Consider the following 18,687-nt stretch of genomic DNA (forward strand, 5'->3'; position numbering starts at 1 on the left):
CAAGCCTTTCTCTATTGGGACATTACAGTATACAGAGTTACAGAGTTAACAAATAGCCTACTCTCAATTTGGCTCACTAAAACTCTCCAATTATAGTTAACTGCAGGGTTACTGACCTGTACATTTTAAGATATTGGATGGTATTGTTTTCATGATATAAACATGATAAACAGTTTGCCTCATAGTATTTTCTTATGGTAATGTTTGAGGTCCGATCGAGGGAGTCGCACACACAGACAGGCAGGCAGGCAGGCACAGACAGACACACGAACATATACACACACTAAACCCTCTCTGCTGTGAGTCACATTAACAGACATGTTCCTCCTGACACTTCCACTGATGTCTGTTTGTTTTCTCTTAGGGGACGGAGGAAACGATGTCAGCATGATCCAGGAAGCCGACTGTGGCGTGGGAGTGGAGGGCAAAGTAAGAACCTCTCTATCCCTGTCGCCCTGTTGCTTTGCTTTCACACACACACTGTCACTGCTGTCTGTCGTGTGTTTCCTGAGAGCTGGCCCCCCTCTGGCCAGAGCACCTTTTAACATACATTTGTCACTATGTCATATCATGCACAGATGAATCATTTTTGACCGTGAAAACATGTCATGGGTGTAAAGGAAATTAATGTGATGTTGTCTTCTGACAATGTGGTATTGTATTCTGTTCTGATTGGGACTGATTGAACTGTAGTGCTGAGAGGTCAACCATGTAGAGTTCTTACTTTATGGACACCTTGCTCCTTCAATAACTATGGACCAGAGCTCCACGTCAACTCAATAGTTGGTAAATATTGATTTAACTGTGGCAGAAATAGGGAACTTGTTTACTCAAAATGGCAGTAGTTTCAACTTTTCCTCTAAACTTTCTTTATATAAACTCGTAAAAAGTGTTATTCTGGTTACCAAAGACCTTTGCTAACCTTTTCTAAATGTATCTCAGAATGTCTTAAAAATTCCACCACAATGTTGTTGGTTGACAGGAAGGGAAACAGGCATCGCTGGCTGCGGACTTCTCTGTGACTCAGTTCAAGCACTTGGGCAGACTCCTCATGGTCCATGGGCGGAACAGCTACAAGAGATCCGCCGGCCTCTCCCAGTTTGTCATCCACCGGAGCCTGTGCATCAGCACCATGCAGGTAGGCAGGACCAGGGTACCAAATGGTGGAACGGGGTGGGGTGTGAGTCAGGACTAGGGTACCAAATGGTGAAACAGGATAGGGAGTGTCAGGACAGGGAGAGCCAGCAGCTTCCCTGGAAGCCTAGTCACCATGCAGCACCAGCCCCAGAGCCAGTGGGTAGACCTTGGGCCAGGTGGAGCAGGGTGGGGGATGTGTCAGAGCAGGGGACCTTGGGGGCCCCAGCCTTCAGCACCCCCCCCCCACCCCCACCCCCCAGCCCTAGTAGGTACACAGCCCAAGCACAAGGCCAGGTCTTCAGCCCTCTAGTCTCCCAGACCAGGCCATTGACTAGTTTGGGAGGCCTCCAATGTGTCTCGGATTAACACTGCCCACAACCACAGCTGTTAACCCCATAGAGTTGATGTCCTCTCCCCTGCGGGAATCTAATTAGCATAATCAAAAAATCCCTATAAAAATCTGTCAGTTTAAGTTTTTTTTTTTGTCGCACTTCCGCATCTGCTGTGAAAGGTGACAGAGCTACAGAGATGTTTGTCAGACCATGAGAAACCCCCCCAAATCTGTCTTCTCACAAAATCATCTGTAGCGTCCTTGGCTAGAAACTATTATGACCCCTCTATGGAAAGAGACAATGCTCCATTTTGCTCTATGCCCCCCACAAGCATCTTAGGAATTGTCTGAAGCTGGTACAGCCGATCTGCCAACTTCTGTCTGTAGCTACACACTAATATGACCCCTCTGTGGAAAGGTGAGATACTCACAAACACGTATGTCAGTTGTTTTGCTCTAGGATGCCCACAGGCCTCATAAGACTCATCTGAAAGTTCAAAAACTGAATGGAAGTATTAATGGGGACTGTTTAATGGCAAAAATAAGGGGTTCAATACATGTAAAAAAAAATATATATAAAAAATTATAATAATAATAATTTAAAAAAAAACTGATCTTTCTTATATCTCTCAGATATACAGTGCCAGTCAAAAGTTTGGACACATCTACTCATTCCAGGGTTTTTCATGATTTTTTTTACTATTTTCCACATTGTAGAGTAATAGTGAAGACATCAAAACTATGAAATAACACACATGGAATCATGTAGTTACCAAAGAAGTGTTAAAAACATCAAAATATTTTATATTTTAAATTCTTCATAGTAGCCACTCTTTGCCTTCATGACAGCTTTGTACACTCTTGGCATTCTCTCAACCAGCTTCATGAGGTAATCACCTGGAATGCATTTTAATTAACAGGTGCGCCTTGTTAAAAGTTGATGTCTTCACTATTATTCTACAATGTAGAATTTAAAAAATAAAACTTGAATGAGTAGGTGTGTCCAAACTTGTGACGGGTACTGTAGGACAGAAACTTCAGAACAAACTTCCTTTAGATTGTTTTTCGGGGGGGACTATCTGTTGTTCTGTGTAGTGAATCTGTTATTCAATGCGTATGTGTGGGTTAATAGCAGTAAGGCCAAATTAAAGCCCCCCCCCCCCGGCTTAGACATGGCTTAGACTGTAATGTGTTAACTCTTTGGTATAGAGCAAGCGCTCTAAACTACTTAGCAGAAGTAGTACCTTGCCAGAATGATGATAATAGCTTTATTATTTCACTTTTATAATCAATTCTTGGAGCTATTACTCAGATTACTAACCAATTTTTAAATTAAAGTAGTAAATATTCAGTTTTGAAAATGACATCAATTATGATTTGTAGTAGTGTATTACACTTCTCAATATGAAATGAAACACTCAATAATGCAAATATCTCTATAATTTTTTTGGCTTCAATGTTGCAGATAGATTTGTGGTTCTATTAATTTAATTGATTGCATTTGTAATCTCCCTTACAATTTTTTAAAACCTTTTTTTTTTTTCTCCCCTCACCCCCCCAGCCCTACTACCCCTCCCCTGATTTGGTGAAACTACCAGACAACAGTACGTCTTGTCTTTTTCCACATTTTGTTACGTTACAGCCATATTCTAAAATGTCTTAAATAATTTTTCCCCTCACCAATCTCCACACAGTACCCCATAAAGACAGAGGGAACGCTGGTTTGTAGACATTTTTGCAAATGTATTAAAAATAAACAACAAATACCTTATTTACATAAGTATTCAGACCCTTTGCTGTGAGACTCGAAATTGAGCTCAGGTGCATCTTGTTTCCATTGGTCATCCTTGAGATGTTTCTACAACTTGCTTTGGAGTCCACCTGTGGTAAATTCAATTGATTGGACATGATTTGGAAAGGCACACACCTGTCTCTATAAGGTCCCACTGTTGACGGTGCATGTCAGAGCAAGAACCAAGCCATGAGTTCAAAGGAATTGTCCGTAGAGATTCAAGACAGGATTGTGTCGAGGGACAGATCTGGGGAAGGGTACCAAAACATTTCTGCAGTATTGAAGGTCCCCAAGAACACAGTGGCACATGACACCCCGCTTGGAGTTTGCCAAAAGGCAGCTCAGACCATGAGAAACAAGATTCTTTGGTCTGATAAAACCAAGATTGAACTCTTTGGCCTGAATGCCAAGCGTCACATTTGGAGGAAACCAGGCACCATCCTGTGATGGTGAAGCATGGTGGTGGTGGCAGCATCATGATGTGGGAATGTTTTTCAGCGGCAGAGGCTGGAAGACTAGTCAGGATTGAGGGAAAGATGAACGGAAAAAAGTACAGAGAGATCCTTGATGAAAACCTGCTCCAGATCGCTCAGGACCTCAGACTCGGGCGAAGGTTCACCTTCCAACAGGAAAACGACCCAAAGTACACAGCCAAGACAACGTAGGAGTGGCTTCGGGGCAAGTCTCTGAATGTCCATGAGTGGCCCAGCCAGAGCCCGGACTTAAACCCAATCGATCATCTCTGGAGAGACCTGCAATAGCTGTGCAGCGACGCTCCCCATCCAACATGACAGAGGATCTTCAGAGAAGAATGGGAGAAACTCCCCAAATAGAGGTGTGCCAAGCTTGTAGCGTCATACCCCAGAAGACTCAAGGCTGTAATCGCTGCCAAAGGTGCTTCAACGAAGTACTGAGTAAAGGGTCTGAATAATGTCATATTTCAGGATTTCTTTTAATACAAATTTGCTAAATTTTCTGAACCTGTTTTTGCTTTGTCATTATGAGGATCTTGTGTGTAGATTGATGAGGGGGGGAACTATTTAAGACATTTTAGAATAAGGCTGTAAGAACAACAAACATGGAAAAAGTCAAAGAGGCTGAAAACTTTACTGAATGCACTGTATTTCTAATTTCCTCTCAAGTGCTGGATTTTTACCCACTGCTGCCAATCCACCATTTATTCTGATATTAACTCTAACCCTCCGATATACACAGATGAACTCTTTCACAGTATAATACCATTTTGCTATGATGATGAGTCATTCATGATCTCTTCTTCCCCCAGGCTGTCTTCTCCTCTGTCTTCTACTTTGCATCTGTCCCCCTCTACCAAGGATTTCTCATTATTGGGTGAGCTGAGCTCATCTTTTCTCAATAGCTGTGGCTTATCAGGATGGCATTTCAACTGTTAGTCAGATTGCTATGACATTGAGATTGTGTTGATGTATTGTTGCATTGGGTTGAATGTAGAAAAACATGAATTTACTTTAACCCTGCTTAGTCATCAAAACCTCATCAAAAGACCCTCTTTTCAGCCTTAGAATGGAGCTGAAATCGATTTAGCGAAATGTCAGGAAATTAGATGCCTGAAATGTTTAATCATTTGGGGAAAAATGTAATAACTGTATTTTTTTTACATTTACCTGGATAACTCCTCAAATAAAACACTTTTTGTGTTTAATTTCTTACATAAACTATTTAATGGAAATTGATCAATGATTTCTGTTCTTTATTCTAGCTACTCCACCATCTACACCATGTTCCCTGTGTTCTCCCTCGTGTTGGATAAAGATGTGAAGTCAGAAGTAGCTATGCTCTATCCTGAGTTATATAAGGATCTCCTAAAGGTAATACACTGTCTTCATTATATTACTTTATTGGTTATCGAATATGGCAGTATATTATGTCAGTATAATATGCATTATTTCAAAATGATGTACTGCATAAACCTCCATAACCTTCAGAGTAGTATATCTACAGTATACACACACAATTATTTTGAACTCTATTCAGCTTTCATTTAATGTCACTGTTATCCTGAGTGAATAATTATATTGTATTAAATGAAATGTGTTATTTTTCTATTCCTCTCTCAGGGTCGACCTCTGTCCTTTAAGACCTTTCTGATATGGGTCCTAATAAGTATCTACCAAGGTAAGAAGACATTGATGCATATAGATCCTTAGGAATTAGTTATGTTTTTGAAATTCCCTTAGGCCTCTTTTACACAGATAGTACTTTAGAAACTGCCCTGCCCTGTGGTGTACGATCCATGATGCTCCCCACCAGCCCACACACTTTCTTCTTAATTGCTAGTAGTGGAGTTTATTGATGTCTGTGGTTTGTAAATGTTAAATAACCTAAGGTGGTTTTCCAACAAGGACTATTGGTATTGCAAAGGCGTTGCCAGAATCATCCAATGCTACACCCTAAACCTTTAGTCTACAGCTCAGCACTCAATCCCTGCCTCCCACCACACAGATGTAGATGTGGCTGTACCTCTCACTCTCAAAACAGAGTGTGGCAGAATATTCTGACATTTCCTTTGCCATGATCCTTTTTACCCTTATTTGCTATTGAGTGGGCTTTGGTTTCTGTGTTTAAGGACATTGGTGAGTTGTTTGGTATCGATTCCATAACAGTTGTCCATGGAAGAAATGTTTTGTATGCTTTTATATGAATAATATAATTGTATTGTCCAATGTCCAACAGAAAATGTACATCTGGTTTATCCCAACAATGTGATGTATATAAGCAATACATTGAAGTACAATGTTGCTGTATTTTATACATAACTGTGATACTGTATGTCCCATGTCAGATCTGTTGGTATTAATTACATTTTCAATCACAGGAAGTGTATTTTTACATTCCATTTTAAGGTCACAATAACATGGAGAAGTGTTACACTTCCTTTTCCCGTCACAGCTACAAATCCTGACATCGATTCCCTTATTTATTTATTTTTATGCAAAAGATATAGATGTGGCTGTACTGTACTGACTTCACACTCTCTTCATTGTATTTCTGTAGTCCATTCCTCTGATTGTAGCGTTGGAATAACTGGTGCAGAACAGAACAGTTAGAGCCAGGTTGAGCATTAAAGTTTGCCAGTCATGCATTTAAACGGCACCATAGATATGTCTGTTGATTGGAAATAAAAGCACATGCACATCCATACAAGCAGTAGCAGTGCTTTTGACATTGTGCTAACCTGTTCTCTGTGCTCCTCAGGCAGTATCATCATGTATGGGGCATTGCTGCTGTTTGAGTCAGAGTTTGTCCACATCGTGGCCATCTCCTTCACCTCTTTGATCCTCACGGAGCTGCTGATGGTGGCGCTCACCATCCAGACATGGCACTGGCTCATGATCGTAGCCGAGCTACTCAGTCTGGCCTGCTACATCGCCTCGCTCGTCTTCCTCCACGAGTTCATAGGTGGGTAAAACACATACTTAACACCCACACACATTTGATGACATGTTTCTGGCCAAGGAATTCTGATGCCAGGAATTTTCATACAGATGAGACAAATAATAGTGTATCCACAATTGTATTAACCTGTACACAGTGATAGATTGATAGTAATGGTCTTTCACTGCCCTTGGAGTTGTACGTCAGCATTCAGTGATGACAGGCTCTTCTCCATTCATACTGTGCCCTTGGGCTGTCTGAGACCTGGAGGTTACTGACTGTAGGAAGTCCTGCTAAAGGTGAATAAAGTGACAAATAGTACCAGAGGAGTGCAGCCAGCCACCGGCATGCTAGAGTGTTGAAGTGGAAATGCCAAAGCCTCGTGTTAGTTTCCTGCTCCCTCTACCACACACATGCTGGCCAAGGTCTTTGTGTTTATGACTAAACAGCCTGCTGTAGTTTAGAAACGATTGTACCACATCTAGAACCCCACACACTGCTGCTGATGTTAGTTATGGAATTTCGTGTCGGCTGTGAAATGTAGTTTATGAAATTTAAACAGTGGTACGCGGCAGACATTTGTCACTTAAAAAGCCCAAGTAAAGCGAGAAATGTGAAAAAAGTCAAAAGTGCCCTTTCTCATTCTTCTCTTTCTTAAAAGAGAGGTAATTTTAACGTTTAACGACACAAGTAACACAAAGGGTACATAATGTCCCTGAATGGAACAGCTTGAATCCGAGTCAATTACATGGTAATCCATTTCACTCATCTACTGTATTGGCAACATGCAAGGTCTCCCTAATCTCCTGTTTTTCAAAGGCCCACTGCAGTCAAAAACGTGACTTTTCCTGTGTGTTGTGTATTTCCATACTATGAGGTTGGAATAATACTGTTAAATGATGGTAATGCCCTTTTTAGTTGACTGACAGAAATTTCAGCCTGTTTTAGTGGAATGGAGTTTTGGTCTGCCTGGTGATATCACCAGGCAGTAAATTATTTAATAGATCTATAAGACAAAGAGGTCCAAACCTCTCTGCAAGTAACAGCTAGTTTTCAGTTTTCCACTCGCCACTGAGAAATTGCTCTTTGCTAAGAAGCTATGTTTGTTTGTTTTCTATTAAAACAGTAAAAAATAATCACAGTAATGTACTAAACTCAGCAACTCAAAGATAATTAGTAAAAATCCAAATAACTTCACAGATCTTCATTGTAAAGGTTTTAAACACTGTTTCCCATGCTTGTTCAATGAACCAGGATGGCAACAACAACTGCCCGAGTTACACCAGGAACGCACAATCCCTCCATCAGTGCTCAGACAGTCCGCAATAGGCTGAGAGAGGCTGGACTGAGGGCTTGTAGGCCTGTTGTAAGGCAGGTCCTCATCAGCACCGGCAACAATGGGCACAAACCCACCGTCGCTGGACCAGACAGGACTGGCAAAAAGTGCTCTTCACTGACGAGTCGTGGTTTTGTCTCACCAGGGGTGATGGTCGGATTCGCATTTATCGTCAAAGGAAGGAGCGTTACACAGAGGCCTGTACTTTGGAGTGAGATCGATTTGGAGGTGGAGGGTCCGTCATGGTCTGGGGCGGTGTGTCACAGCAACATCGGACTGAGCTTGTTGTCATTGCAGACAATCTCAACGCTGTGTGTTACAGGGAAGACATCCTCCTCCCTCATGTGTGACCCTTCCTGCAGGCTCATCCTGACATGACCCTCCAGCATAACAATTCCACCAGCCATACTGCTCGTTCTGTGCATACTGCTCGTTCTATGCATGATTTCCTGCAAGACAGGAATGTCGGAGTTCTGCCATGGCCAGCAAAGAGCCCGGATCTCAATCCCATTGAGCACGTCTGGGACCTGTTGGATCGGAGGGTGAGGGCTAGGGCCATTCCCCCCAGAAATGTCCTGGATCTTGCAGGTGCCTTGATGGAAGAGTGGATTAACATCTCACAGCAAGAACGGTCAAATCTGGTGCAGTCCATGAGGAGGTGATGCGCTGCAGTACTTAATGCAGCTGGTGGCCACACCAGATACTGACTGTTACTTTTGATTTTGACCCCCCCTTTGTTCAGGGACACATTATTCAATTTATGTTAGTCACATGTCTGTGGAATTTGTTCAGTTTATGTCTCAGTTATTGAACCTTGTTATGTTCATACAAATATTTACACATGTTAAGTTTGCTGAAAATTAATGCAGTTGACAGGGATAGGACGTGTCATATTGTTACCCAGAAATAATTTGATATTGAGATAAAATTGGCTGCATCTAACATAACCTTTTACGTCACTAAATGAACTGAGTAGTGGCAACTGAAACACGAACAGTAGTCATACTAGTCTGATTACATTCATTTATACTTACTCAATTTCTCATATACAGTGCCCTCTGTAATTAATGGGACGGTGAAGTATTTTCTTCTTATTTTGGCTCTGTACTCCAGCACTTTAGATATGAAATTATACAATGATGATGAGGTTAAAGTGCAGACCTCTTTAATTTGAGGGTATTTTCATTCATAACAGCACTTTTTGTACATAGTCCCCCCATTTTTTAGGGGACCAAAAGTATTCACTTAAAGTAAATAAAAATAAAAATAAACTATTAAAAAAAAAGCAAATGCATCCAAGAAGTTTGAAGTCACAAGCTTGGTGTTCTCATTGCATGCTAGGAATTTGGGACCAAATACTCAACTTTTGACTACTTTAATACACATAGAAGTTTATTTATCAAAATACTTTAGGTCCCCTAAAATGGGGGGACGGTTCACCTGATATGGATGAAAATACCCTCAAATTAGCGCTGACAGTCTGCACTTTATCCTCCATAGTCATTGTATCATTTAAATCCCAAAGTGCTGGAGTAAAGAGCCAAAACAAAAAACAAAATATGACTGTTCCAATAATTACGGAGGGCACTGTATAAACATCTCTGTTTGAATGACCCACCATTCTGCCCTCTGTTTCCTGTACTGTTTCTAGATGTATATTTCATTGCCACGATGTCGTTCCTGTGGAAGGTGACAGTTATCACCCTGGTGAGCTGTCTGCCCCTCTACATCCTCAAGTACCTGCGCAGACGCTTCTCACCTCCCAACTACTCCAAGCTCTCCACTTAGAGAGGGACGAGGAGGCAGCTGTCCCCTCTGCCGCTGCCACCATACAGTACCTCCATCCCTGCTTCTGTGCACTGGGAGAGAGGTCTCTGCTTTCACTCCTCCCTACCTCTCTCATCTAATGGAACATATCTTTATTTGGACCCAAAGGGTTCCCTTCCCCTTTAATTTATTATTAAAGGTTATTGTGTAATTGGAATAGATGGTGTAGGAAGAAAAAAGTGTGATTTGAGAAGAGAGAAAGGTGTGCAAGTCTACAATACTCCCCTTGTTTAGATGTAAATATTTGGTATGTTTCCAGACTGATTGGATTGGTGGTTGGATTGACTATCGCTGGTTGGGAATTCCATTCAATGTAGACTGAAGCTGGAACTGGAATTCTGTGTTGGTGTGACATGGTAACATGTCTAAAAATGTGTGAATACCATCAGGAAATAGGTTCCATAATGTACTAACAGAGGGCTATGTGTGCCTCTTAATCATGGACTGACTCATCAACAATATAGGAAATATAGAAATCCTGTTTGGTATCTAAACATCAGGCCTTTAGAACTGTAACAAGGAACGCCTGCTTGGATTTGACTAACATATTTGCATTAAAAAAATAATGCTTGTCAGTCTAAAATGCATTGAATTGGTAATTATGTTTTAATTGCACATATTTCTTAAAACTAATCGTTGTAGTTACATTGGATATATAGTGGAAAATGTAATTACTTTATATTCCCCCCCTAAAATGTTGACATACAGTATACTGTTATAGTTACATTACAGATACACAAAACTTTACGGCACAATCTGTTAATGGATAACATTGTTATTGAAGTAGCATTTCTCAAGGACTTTATGGAATTTGATGTTAAAAACAGTTCTGACGTTTAAAGATGGATGCGTGAACTGATCAGTTCTGTTTGTATGTGTTTGTGCGTCACTTAACGACTATAACCCTACCAAGTGGAGGTGGCTTGGTGGTTCAATATAGCATGGTAACCCATAGGCTCAGATGTCAGTGTGTGTGTGTGTCTGTCATTTCGTACTTCAGGGCGGCAAATGGTAAAACAGTTTGTCTCAACTGAAGAGCATGGTCAATATTCAGCCACTAACAAGATGTTATTTGTAGCCAAGACGTATATTCCACTTTGGCCCCCAGATTAGCTGTGTCCTCTAGGCCAGGGAGTCCGTAGGCTACCCTGTCATGTGGCCACTGCCCACTCCTGACGCCAGTTCTGGCCACACTGTATCATTGCATGATTCACTTTACTTGTGACATGAAGCCAATTCAAGCCATAGCTGAAAATACTCTGACCACTGTCCGGTTGACCCCTCGCCTACCCCCACAATTCCCACTGCTTCTCCCCACAGACACAGACATGTCTGGAATAGAAAATAACACTTCACCTGCTCAGAGAGGATGGCCCATGAGAATGTGTTGACGTTCAATATGTATTAGTACACATTTGAATAAAAAAAGACTAAATTCCTCCCATACTGTTCCTCCCAATTCCTACCATTCAGTAAATTCAGAGACTGGTACTAATGACATTGTGTTGTATTATCTCCATTTATATTATTTTAGTTAATTTGATGCATTATAAAGATGTAGCCTAATACCATGATGGGGTTATTGTTAAAATGTGTGAATTATTTGAGTCCAAGAATGCATGCAGTGTGGCATAACTACTAATTCACTGCTTTATTGTACAGTTCCCACTGGACACATATGTACATTTCATTGAAATGACATGAAAACAACGTTGATGGAACCAGTGTGTGCCCAGTGTATTGGAATTACAGGCATTTTGTATTGTGTAATCTACTGTACATCTCCTTATTTTAGTTGACGTTTCAAACATTGAAACCATTTGAATTTTGACATGCCTTTTTTGCACAGAATTTTGTTAGCACTGACAACTACTTTCTTTTATAATGTGGACTTTGGAGGTTTCAAACCATCAATTGTGGTAGAATGACACTGCATAATTGTAAATAACCTGTTTTTATTTATTAACCTTGATCATTTTGTGTTGGTATAATTGCACTCTTTATCAGCAGAACAACAAGGAGGATAGTATTGAATTGTGGATATCAGTGGTGATCAAATAAATCTAATGTTTTTTCCTTTCTAGTCACTGAACCTTCATTGTCATTACTCTGAAATCCCTTTTAAAAGTATTTTAAAATATGTTTAGCTTTGTGTGAGTACATTCTTTTTCTTTTTTCCTCAAGGTAAACTGTAAGACTGAGGCTGTACTATAGTGGAAATCTTCCTTATGTAAATCAGTGTGTCTCATTTTCACCAGAGGAGGGAGTCCCTGACACTCAACACAGGCTGCTCTCCTCTACAGTCAGCCACACTTTCCGATGAGCAGATCCTGTAGCCTTCACCGTGGAAGGGTCAGTCTATGCCCTGTCACTTTGACCATGTAATGTCAGATAGGGATTTTATCATGATAGGTAACTATATGGGATTTAGTTCATCTGATAAAATTCAGTTGGTATAAAATACATTTTACATCATAATCTTCGCAAATAATAATTGAATCTCACACCAAGTTAGAACATGCACAAGTTAAAATGTATTGAATCTCCCAAGATTTTGCATTCGTCCCAGAAATGATTTTAGTTGGAACCAAGCCTCAGCCCAATCTGTAAAACATGGAGTAAAACCCCACACTACTGTGTTCATAATAGAATCCTGCTTCTCCATCCAATGTTTATTTTTTTATATTTTTTTGCCCGAATGCATTGGTTATACCAATAAAAGAACCCATTTAAGTTAATCAGCCCAATGAAAACTGAAATTCCACCCCAGAACCAACAGCAATGACCCCTATCTTTAATGTTTAAACTCTTTCCTCAGAGCTTCAAGCGAGCAACAGAGCCACTTGTTGCAGCATTGCCAAACCTACAATTCAATCAAAAGAGGAGAGATATAGAGTACCCAGTATGGCTGAAGACACATTCTGATGTCAGGGAGTCTTCTATAGAGAAAGACAGCTTGTTAGGGTCAATTGTACTCCTACATGGGAATTTTTTTTACCCTTACGGAAAAACAATCATGATTTTAATAACATTATTATGCCAAATAGAAAATTATGTCAAACCCTATTTGCCGTACTGTTCGGATAAATCAAAAGTGACAGATCAATACAAAAAAACTGTCAATATAATTCAATCTGTTACACATTCTATTATGTCCAGTGTAAACAAAGGATTTTGGTGATGACCAGTAGGCTCCTCATAGGAAAAGGTGCTGAGCATGCACACACCCTCCTCAACAGCTATTTATAGCCTGGCAGGACTGGAACGCTTCGATTGGTCTTAGCACCTACTACTATTGCGAAGGAAGGGTCGCTGAAATATTTCCCCTCCTACTGTAATCCTCTATAACATCTAGTGAGGGAGAGTGAAGTACAGTGCTGTTTAAACAGTATGGTAGGGAGGCGATTCAGATGATATACAGTAACTGTCAGTTAATGTTTTTTTTCTCCATTGCATCATTAGAAGAGGAGCTATCTGTTAAGGGAGTGGTAGTACTTGTATTTGTAATAGTTGTTGTAGAGGTAGCAGTGGTGGGAAAAAGTACCCAGTTGTCATACTTGAGTAAAAGTAAAGATACCTTAGTAAGAAAATGACTCAAGTAAAAGTCAGTCACCCAGTAAAGTACTACTTGAGTAAAAGTCTAAAAGTATTTGGTTTTAAATATACATAAGTATCTAAAGTAAATGTAATTGCTAAAATATACTTAAGATTGAAAAGTAAATGTATAAATAATTCCTTATATAAAGCAATCCAGATGACACCAACATCTAGTGTACATTGTAATGTTCTACACACAACTAAGTCAATAATGACTCTCAAGTCAAGACAGCAGTGCCACAAAGGTAGACTCCACAATATGACATCAAATGAATGGTGACTTCCTGCTTACAGAAATCAATAACAACACAATTTTTGCTTTTACAAATGCAAGTGTCCCTGTAAGGGGCGGATATAAATTGTGAACAACCAGTGCTTACAGTCTTGGCAGATTTGAATTTGGTTGTTGTTGATTACTATAAGGAAGAAGTCTCACTGCTGATGATGATGTCATATTACGTAGTCTACCTTAAATAAAACAATTGCATGGATTTCTTAAGGTGAAACTTAAATGGAGCCAAAGGTCTACGCATACCTTTATCTGTCTGAATTTCCTGAGAAAGCTTTCCAAGAGACATGATATAATGTGCCATGCATTTCTACATCAAAGTTCCACTGCTTCACTGGTTTCAAAACTCAAACATGCATGTTACAATTGAAAAACTCAAATGGTGTAATGCTATAACCCAGACAATGCTCCCTAAATGAGCTGTTATACAGTGAAGGAAGAATCCTGCATACATTTTGAAAAAGTGGGTTCCTCTAGCAAAAAACGTAAATGCAAACTCGGGCCTTCTGGACAGGCGCAGTCAGGTTTCCCTTCTCAAACTATATTCATTTTCTCATTCATCATTTGCGTTGCACAAGAGTAACGTCACAGTGGAGGAATTTACATCTGGTAGGCAATGGATTTAACTCAGACGGCCAGAGAGTTAGGCTAACCCTAAAATGTATACTCTGAGTTGTGTGATTGTCTGAAGTCACTGACTGCAGTCACTTAGTTTGATAGTCTGGATCTAGCACCCAAAACCATGTCAGAACTCGAATCAGATCCCTGATTATGCCCCTTAAAGTACACATATTTTCCTATGGAAAGCTCTGCTGCTCACGTCATTGACTTTTATTTTATATTATTCTTATTGTATTATTTTGTTTGTATTTTATTTTATACATTATTTTAAATATTTAACTCAGCATTTTTGGAAAAGTAAGTATTTCACTGCTAGTCTACACATGTTTACAAAGCATGTGACAAATAAAATGAGATTCAATTTGATGTCAGTACACATATCAGTGTCGTAATTTTCTACAATGTACAATGTACCACAATGGGTATAAAGGTTCTTCCACTTTAAATGAACAACAACTTTAAAAGCTTTATGAATGCCTCCATAAGTCCTCATAAGTCATTATATATTAATGGTGGGAAATGTCCTCTTACTTAATTAAAGAAAATGGTTGCATATCCAGTACTTGATCCATTCACAAGTTCCACATACTCTGGTATGGATCCTGTTACAAGGTATTAAAATGTCTAATCACCTATCTTTGTATTATGTAGCATAAACCAACCCACAAAATGGGTTTAAGAGAGTAAGGGCCTGATATAGGCCTGCATGGTTTTGGAACTAATGTCTGTTAAGTTTACCTTGGCTTCTCTGTATGTTTAATTCCACTGCTTCCTCCTCTGGGCACCACACTGAACTTGTTAATGTGCTGAATTAGGCTTTCTTGAAACATTTATTGGTTTGGGTTACCCAGTCCCATGATTTAAAAAGACCTTTCCAAGATAAATGCTTCAGGTAGACCTTGAGTGTTTAATTGCTAGTGTGTGTATTACGTGTGAATAGATTTACAGTAGCAAATGTACATATTAAAAGTCCAAAAAGGATGATGCATAAGCCCCAAGAGCTGACTGTGTTGCCAAAATGCAATCCAAACAATGACATGTCATTGTTGACCATTAGCATAGAAGCCAGGATAGTGGGGCCTTGTTCATATTATGAAAAGTTAAATTAATGTCATATGTACCGATCTGTCAGGTTTTTATTTAACCTTTATTTTGACAGGGAGTCAATCTAGAGACCAAGGTCTTTTTTCCAGAGGAGCCCTGTTTAGCACCACAATACATGTAAAAATACAATACACACATTAAACCCCGTGTTTCCTCTCTCTCTGTGACAGTTCGTCTTGTATGTTTCCAAGTCAACCAGCGTTTTTCCCATTCTCCTGCTTTTTGGATTCTCCTTTTTCTAGTCCTCCCGGTTTTGACCCTTGCCTGTTCTGGACTTTGTACCTGCCTGCCTGAACATTCTGCTTGCCTTGACCATGAGCCTGTCTGCAACTCTGTACGTCCTGGCCTCTGATCTGGTTTTGACCTTTTTGCCTGTCCACGACCATTCTCTTGTCTACCCATTTGGATTAATAAACATTGTAAGACTCCAACCATCTGCCTCCGGTGTCAGCATTTGGGTCTCGTCTTGTGCCTTGATACAGAGGTCAAAATCCAGAGACGGGGCAAAGGTAGAGGACGGCAGGCAGGCTCAGGGTCATGGGCAGGCAGAGTGGTCAGGTGGGCGGGCTCAGGGTCAGGACAGGCAAGGGTCACAACCAGGAGACAAACAGAGAACACATAAATACACAGGGCATGATGGGGAATACCTGGAGGGTGGTGGAGACAATCACAAAGATGGGTGAAACAGATCAGGGCGTGACAGTAAAGCAAAACACCATCATAAAAAACAGATGCATTCTTCAGTAAAAAGGTCCCATAACAGCCGTCTGAAATGTCCCAGAAGCACCAATTCCTCCAAATGTAAAGTCCATTGGAGATAATTCCACATGTAAGGTGCAAAAAAAAAGGCCTAAATAATCTTCTGTTTTTTGTTAGTTACTTCCCTGCGAAATATGTATGTCTAATGGTAATATATGCCACATGTATTTGTAATGCAAATGTTTGCTGGGGTCAATTTAGCAGTCCATGATTTCAAACTTTTTTCCGTCTTATATTAGAAGTTTCCAATAGAAAGTTGAATGGGTGAAACTGAGAATTCCTCAAAAAGATTCCAGGTTTGACATGACAAGCAAGCCAACCAATAGCCAAATTTTATTTCCAGCAACATATGCCACAGGTTCAAAACCAGACTGTAATTAAGTGAAAAGCCTATATGACTACTTCTGATTTTTAATACTCAATTAAAAGGTACAAGTTACAGTAAAGTGACCATCAAACATTAAAATTGTGTAGCCTAAAACATTAATGTACTGTATATAGTATACATACTGTTTTCATTTTTTTTGCCTCTGTCCTACAGTAATTCTTTCACATCCCTACAATGAAGTTATTGTGTGCCACTGTCTGCGAGAAGCCGCAGAAATGCCTTGGCGCATGAGCCGGAGACGTCATGGATTCCTGAGCGTGGGCTTTGCAGGAAAGCCCTGAGTCTCTGAGAGATGGAGCCGCTCCAGGTTTCCATGGCGAAGTGCATAAACAGGAGGAAACACTGAGGGAATCCCGTTATTTTACAGCATTGGACCATTATAAACACCCAAAGCAGGGAAGGAACCCGCTCTTGATACTCAAGTAATCCTCAGAGTAAGGAAAAGAAGTTCAACTATAGCTTGCTGGAGTCTATTTTAGCTCCATGTTTCTGAATTTATAAACGACTATTGGATGTCTAATACTTCATTTTTATTTTGCCTTTTACGCGAGTGGATTTCTATTGCTATGATAGGATAATATTTTTTTATAAATATTTTTACTGTATTCCAAAAGATTAGAGAATCTTGGAGATTGGCACAGTACCACAACATGAGGTCGATGGATCAAGGTATGGATGCCGCGTGCTGAATTGTGATCATCTGGTAATTTATCAACCCTATTGATTTTCGAGTAGCCTAATAGCCTAGTCCTGGACGTATGTACATGTAATTTTACATTGTATATTCGACAAAATAGGGTTTATGGATTCGTTAGTTGTCTAACGTATGTAGTATATCTGTACAGTTAGTGGTTTGGGAAATAACTGACGCCCGTGAGTTGATCAACCTATAGCCTACCAGGCGATTCGCTATTACATGCCCCCAGGACAGCCATTGGGGAACACTATAGCGCCGTGTAAGGTATGCTAATGTAGGGGTTATACGTCGTTGTCGTCACATGAATATGACGCATCAGGTTATAATTCGAATAGTTTACATGTATTACCAGTAGGTTAACCTCATCCTTAAAATAACATTAATGACTCTATAATGGGCAGTAATGTATCAAAATTCATAATAATACTATAATGGTAAATATGTATAATAGACATTGTTAGCTGTTACCTAAAGCCTATGGGATGGGACATGATTTCATTTGCATTATTAATTGTGAGTTCAGTATGTTGACTGGGTAGGCTGGGAGTTCAGTATGATGACTGTCCTTGGGAGTTCAGTATGTTGACCGTTCTTGGGAGTTCAGTATGTTGACTGTCCTTGGGAGTTCAGTATGTTGACCGTTCTTGGGAGTTCAGTATGTTGACTGTCCTTGGGAGTTCAGTATGTTGACTGTCCTTGGGAGTTCAGTATGTTGACTGTCCTTGGGAGGTCAGTATGTTGACTGTCCTTGGGAGTTCAGTATGTTGACCGTTCTTGGGAGTTCAGTATGTTGACTGTCCTTGGGAGTTCAGTATGTTGACTGTCGTTAGGAGTTCAGTATGTTGACTGTCCTTGGTAGTTCAGTATGTTGACTGGGTAGGCTGGGAGTTCAGTATGATGACTGTCCTTGGGAGTTCAGTATGTTGACTGTCCTTGGGAGTTCAGTATGATGACTGTCCTTGGGAGTTCAGTATGTTGACTGTCCTTGGGAGTTCAGTATGTTGACCGTTCTTGGGAGTTCAGTATGTTGACTGTCCTTGGGAGTTCAGTATGTTGACTGTCCTTGGGAGTTCAGTATGTTGACTGGGTAGGCTGGGAGTTCAGTATGATGACTGTCCTTGGGAGTTCAGTATGTTGACTGTCCTTGGGAGTTCAGTATGATGACTGTCCTTGGGAGTTCAGCATGTTGACTGTCCTTGGGAGTTCAGTATGTTGACTGTCGTTAGGAGATCAGTATGTTGACTGTCCTTGGGAGTTCAGTATGTTGACTGGGTAGGCTGGGAGTTCAGTATGTTGACTGTCCTTGGGAGTTCAGTATTTTGACTGTCCTTGGGAGTTCAGTATGTTGACCATCCTTGTGAGTTCAGTATGTTGACTGTCCTTGGGAGTTCAGTA

The 18,687-nt window shown here is 40.3% G+C and overlaps 2 protein-coding genes across 3 annotated transcripts in view; both read left to right on the forward strand.

The window, feature by feature from the left end:
* LOC124032203 (probable phospholipid-transporting ATPase IIA) overlaps positions 1–11,920 on the forward strand; it is a 38,564-nt gene extending 26,644 nt beyond the window's left edge. Inside the window, exons 22-28 of the mRNA XM_046344426.1 lie at positions 365–429; positions 983–1,138; positions 4,546–4,610; positions 4,999–5,107; positions 5,357–5,414; positions 6,495–6,698; positions 9,662–11,920. Of these exons, the coding sequence (XP_046200382.1) occupies positions 365–429; positions 983–1,138; positions 4,546–4,610; positions 4,999–5,107; positions 5,357–5,414; positions 6,495–6,698; positions 9,662–9,798 (794 nt within the window). The 3' untranslated portion in view covers positions 9,799–11,920. The remainder of the gene's footprint in view (positions 1–364; positions 430–982; positions 1,139–4,545; positions 4,611–4,998; positions 5,108–5,356; positions 5,415–6,494; positions 6,699–9,661) is intronic.
* Positions 11,921–16,984: 5,064 nt separating this feature from the next.
* LOC124032204 (nuclear factor of activated T-cells, cytoplasmic 2-like) overlaps positions 16,985–18,687 on the forward strand; it is a 50,402-nt gene continuing 48,699 nt past the window's right edge. For both annotated transcript variants that reach the window (XM_046344430.1, XM_046344431.1), the window contains exon 1: positions 16,985–17,264. In XM_046344430.1, the coding sequence (XP_046200386.1) occupies positions 17,246–17,264 (19 nt within the window). In that variant the 5' untranslated portion in view covers positions 16,985–17,245. The remainder of the gene's footprint in view (positions 17,265–18,687) is intronic.

Source organism: Oncorhynchus gorbuscha, linkage group LG03, assembly GCF_021184085.1.
Source record: "Oncorhynchus gorbuscha isolate QuinsamMale2020 ecotype Even-year linkage group LG03, OgorEven_v1.0, whole genome shotgun sequence".
NCBI classification, from domain to species: domain Eukaryota; kingdom Metazoa; phylum Chordata; class Actinopteri; order Salmoniformes; family Salmonidae; genus Oncorhynchus; species Oncorhynchus gorbuscha.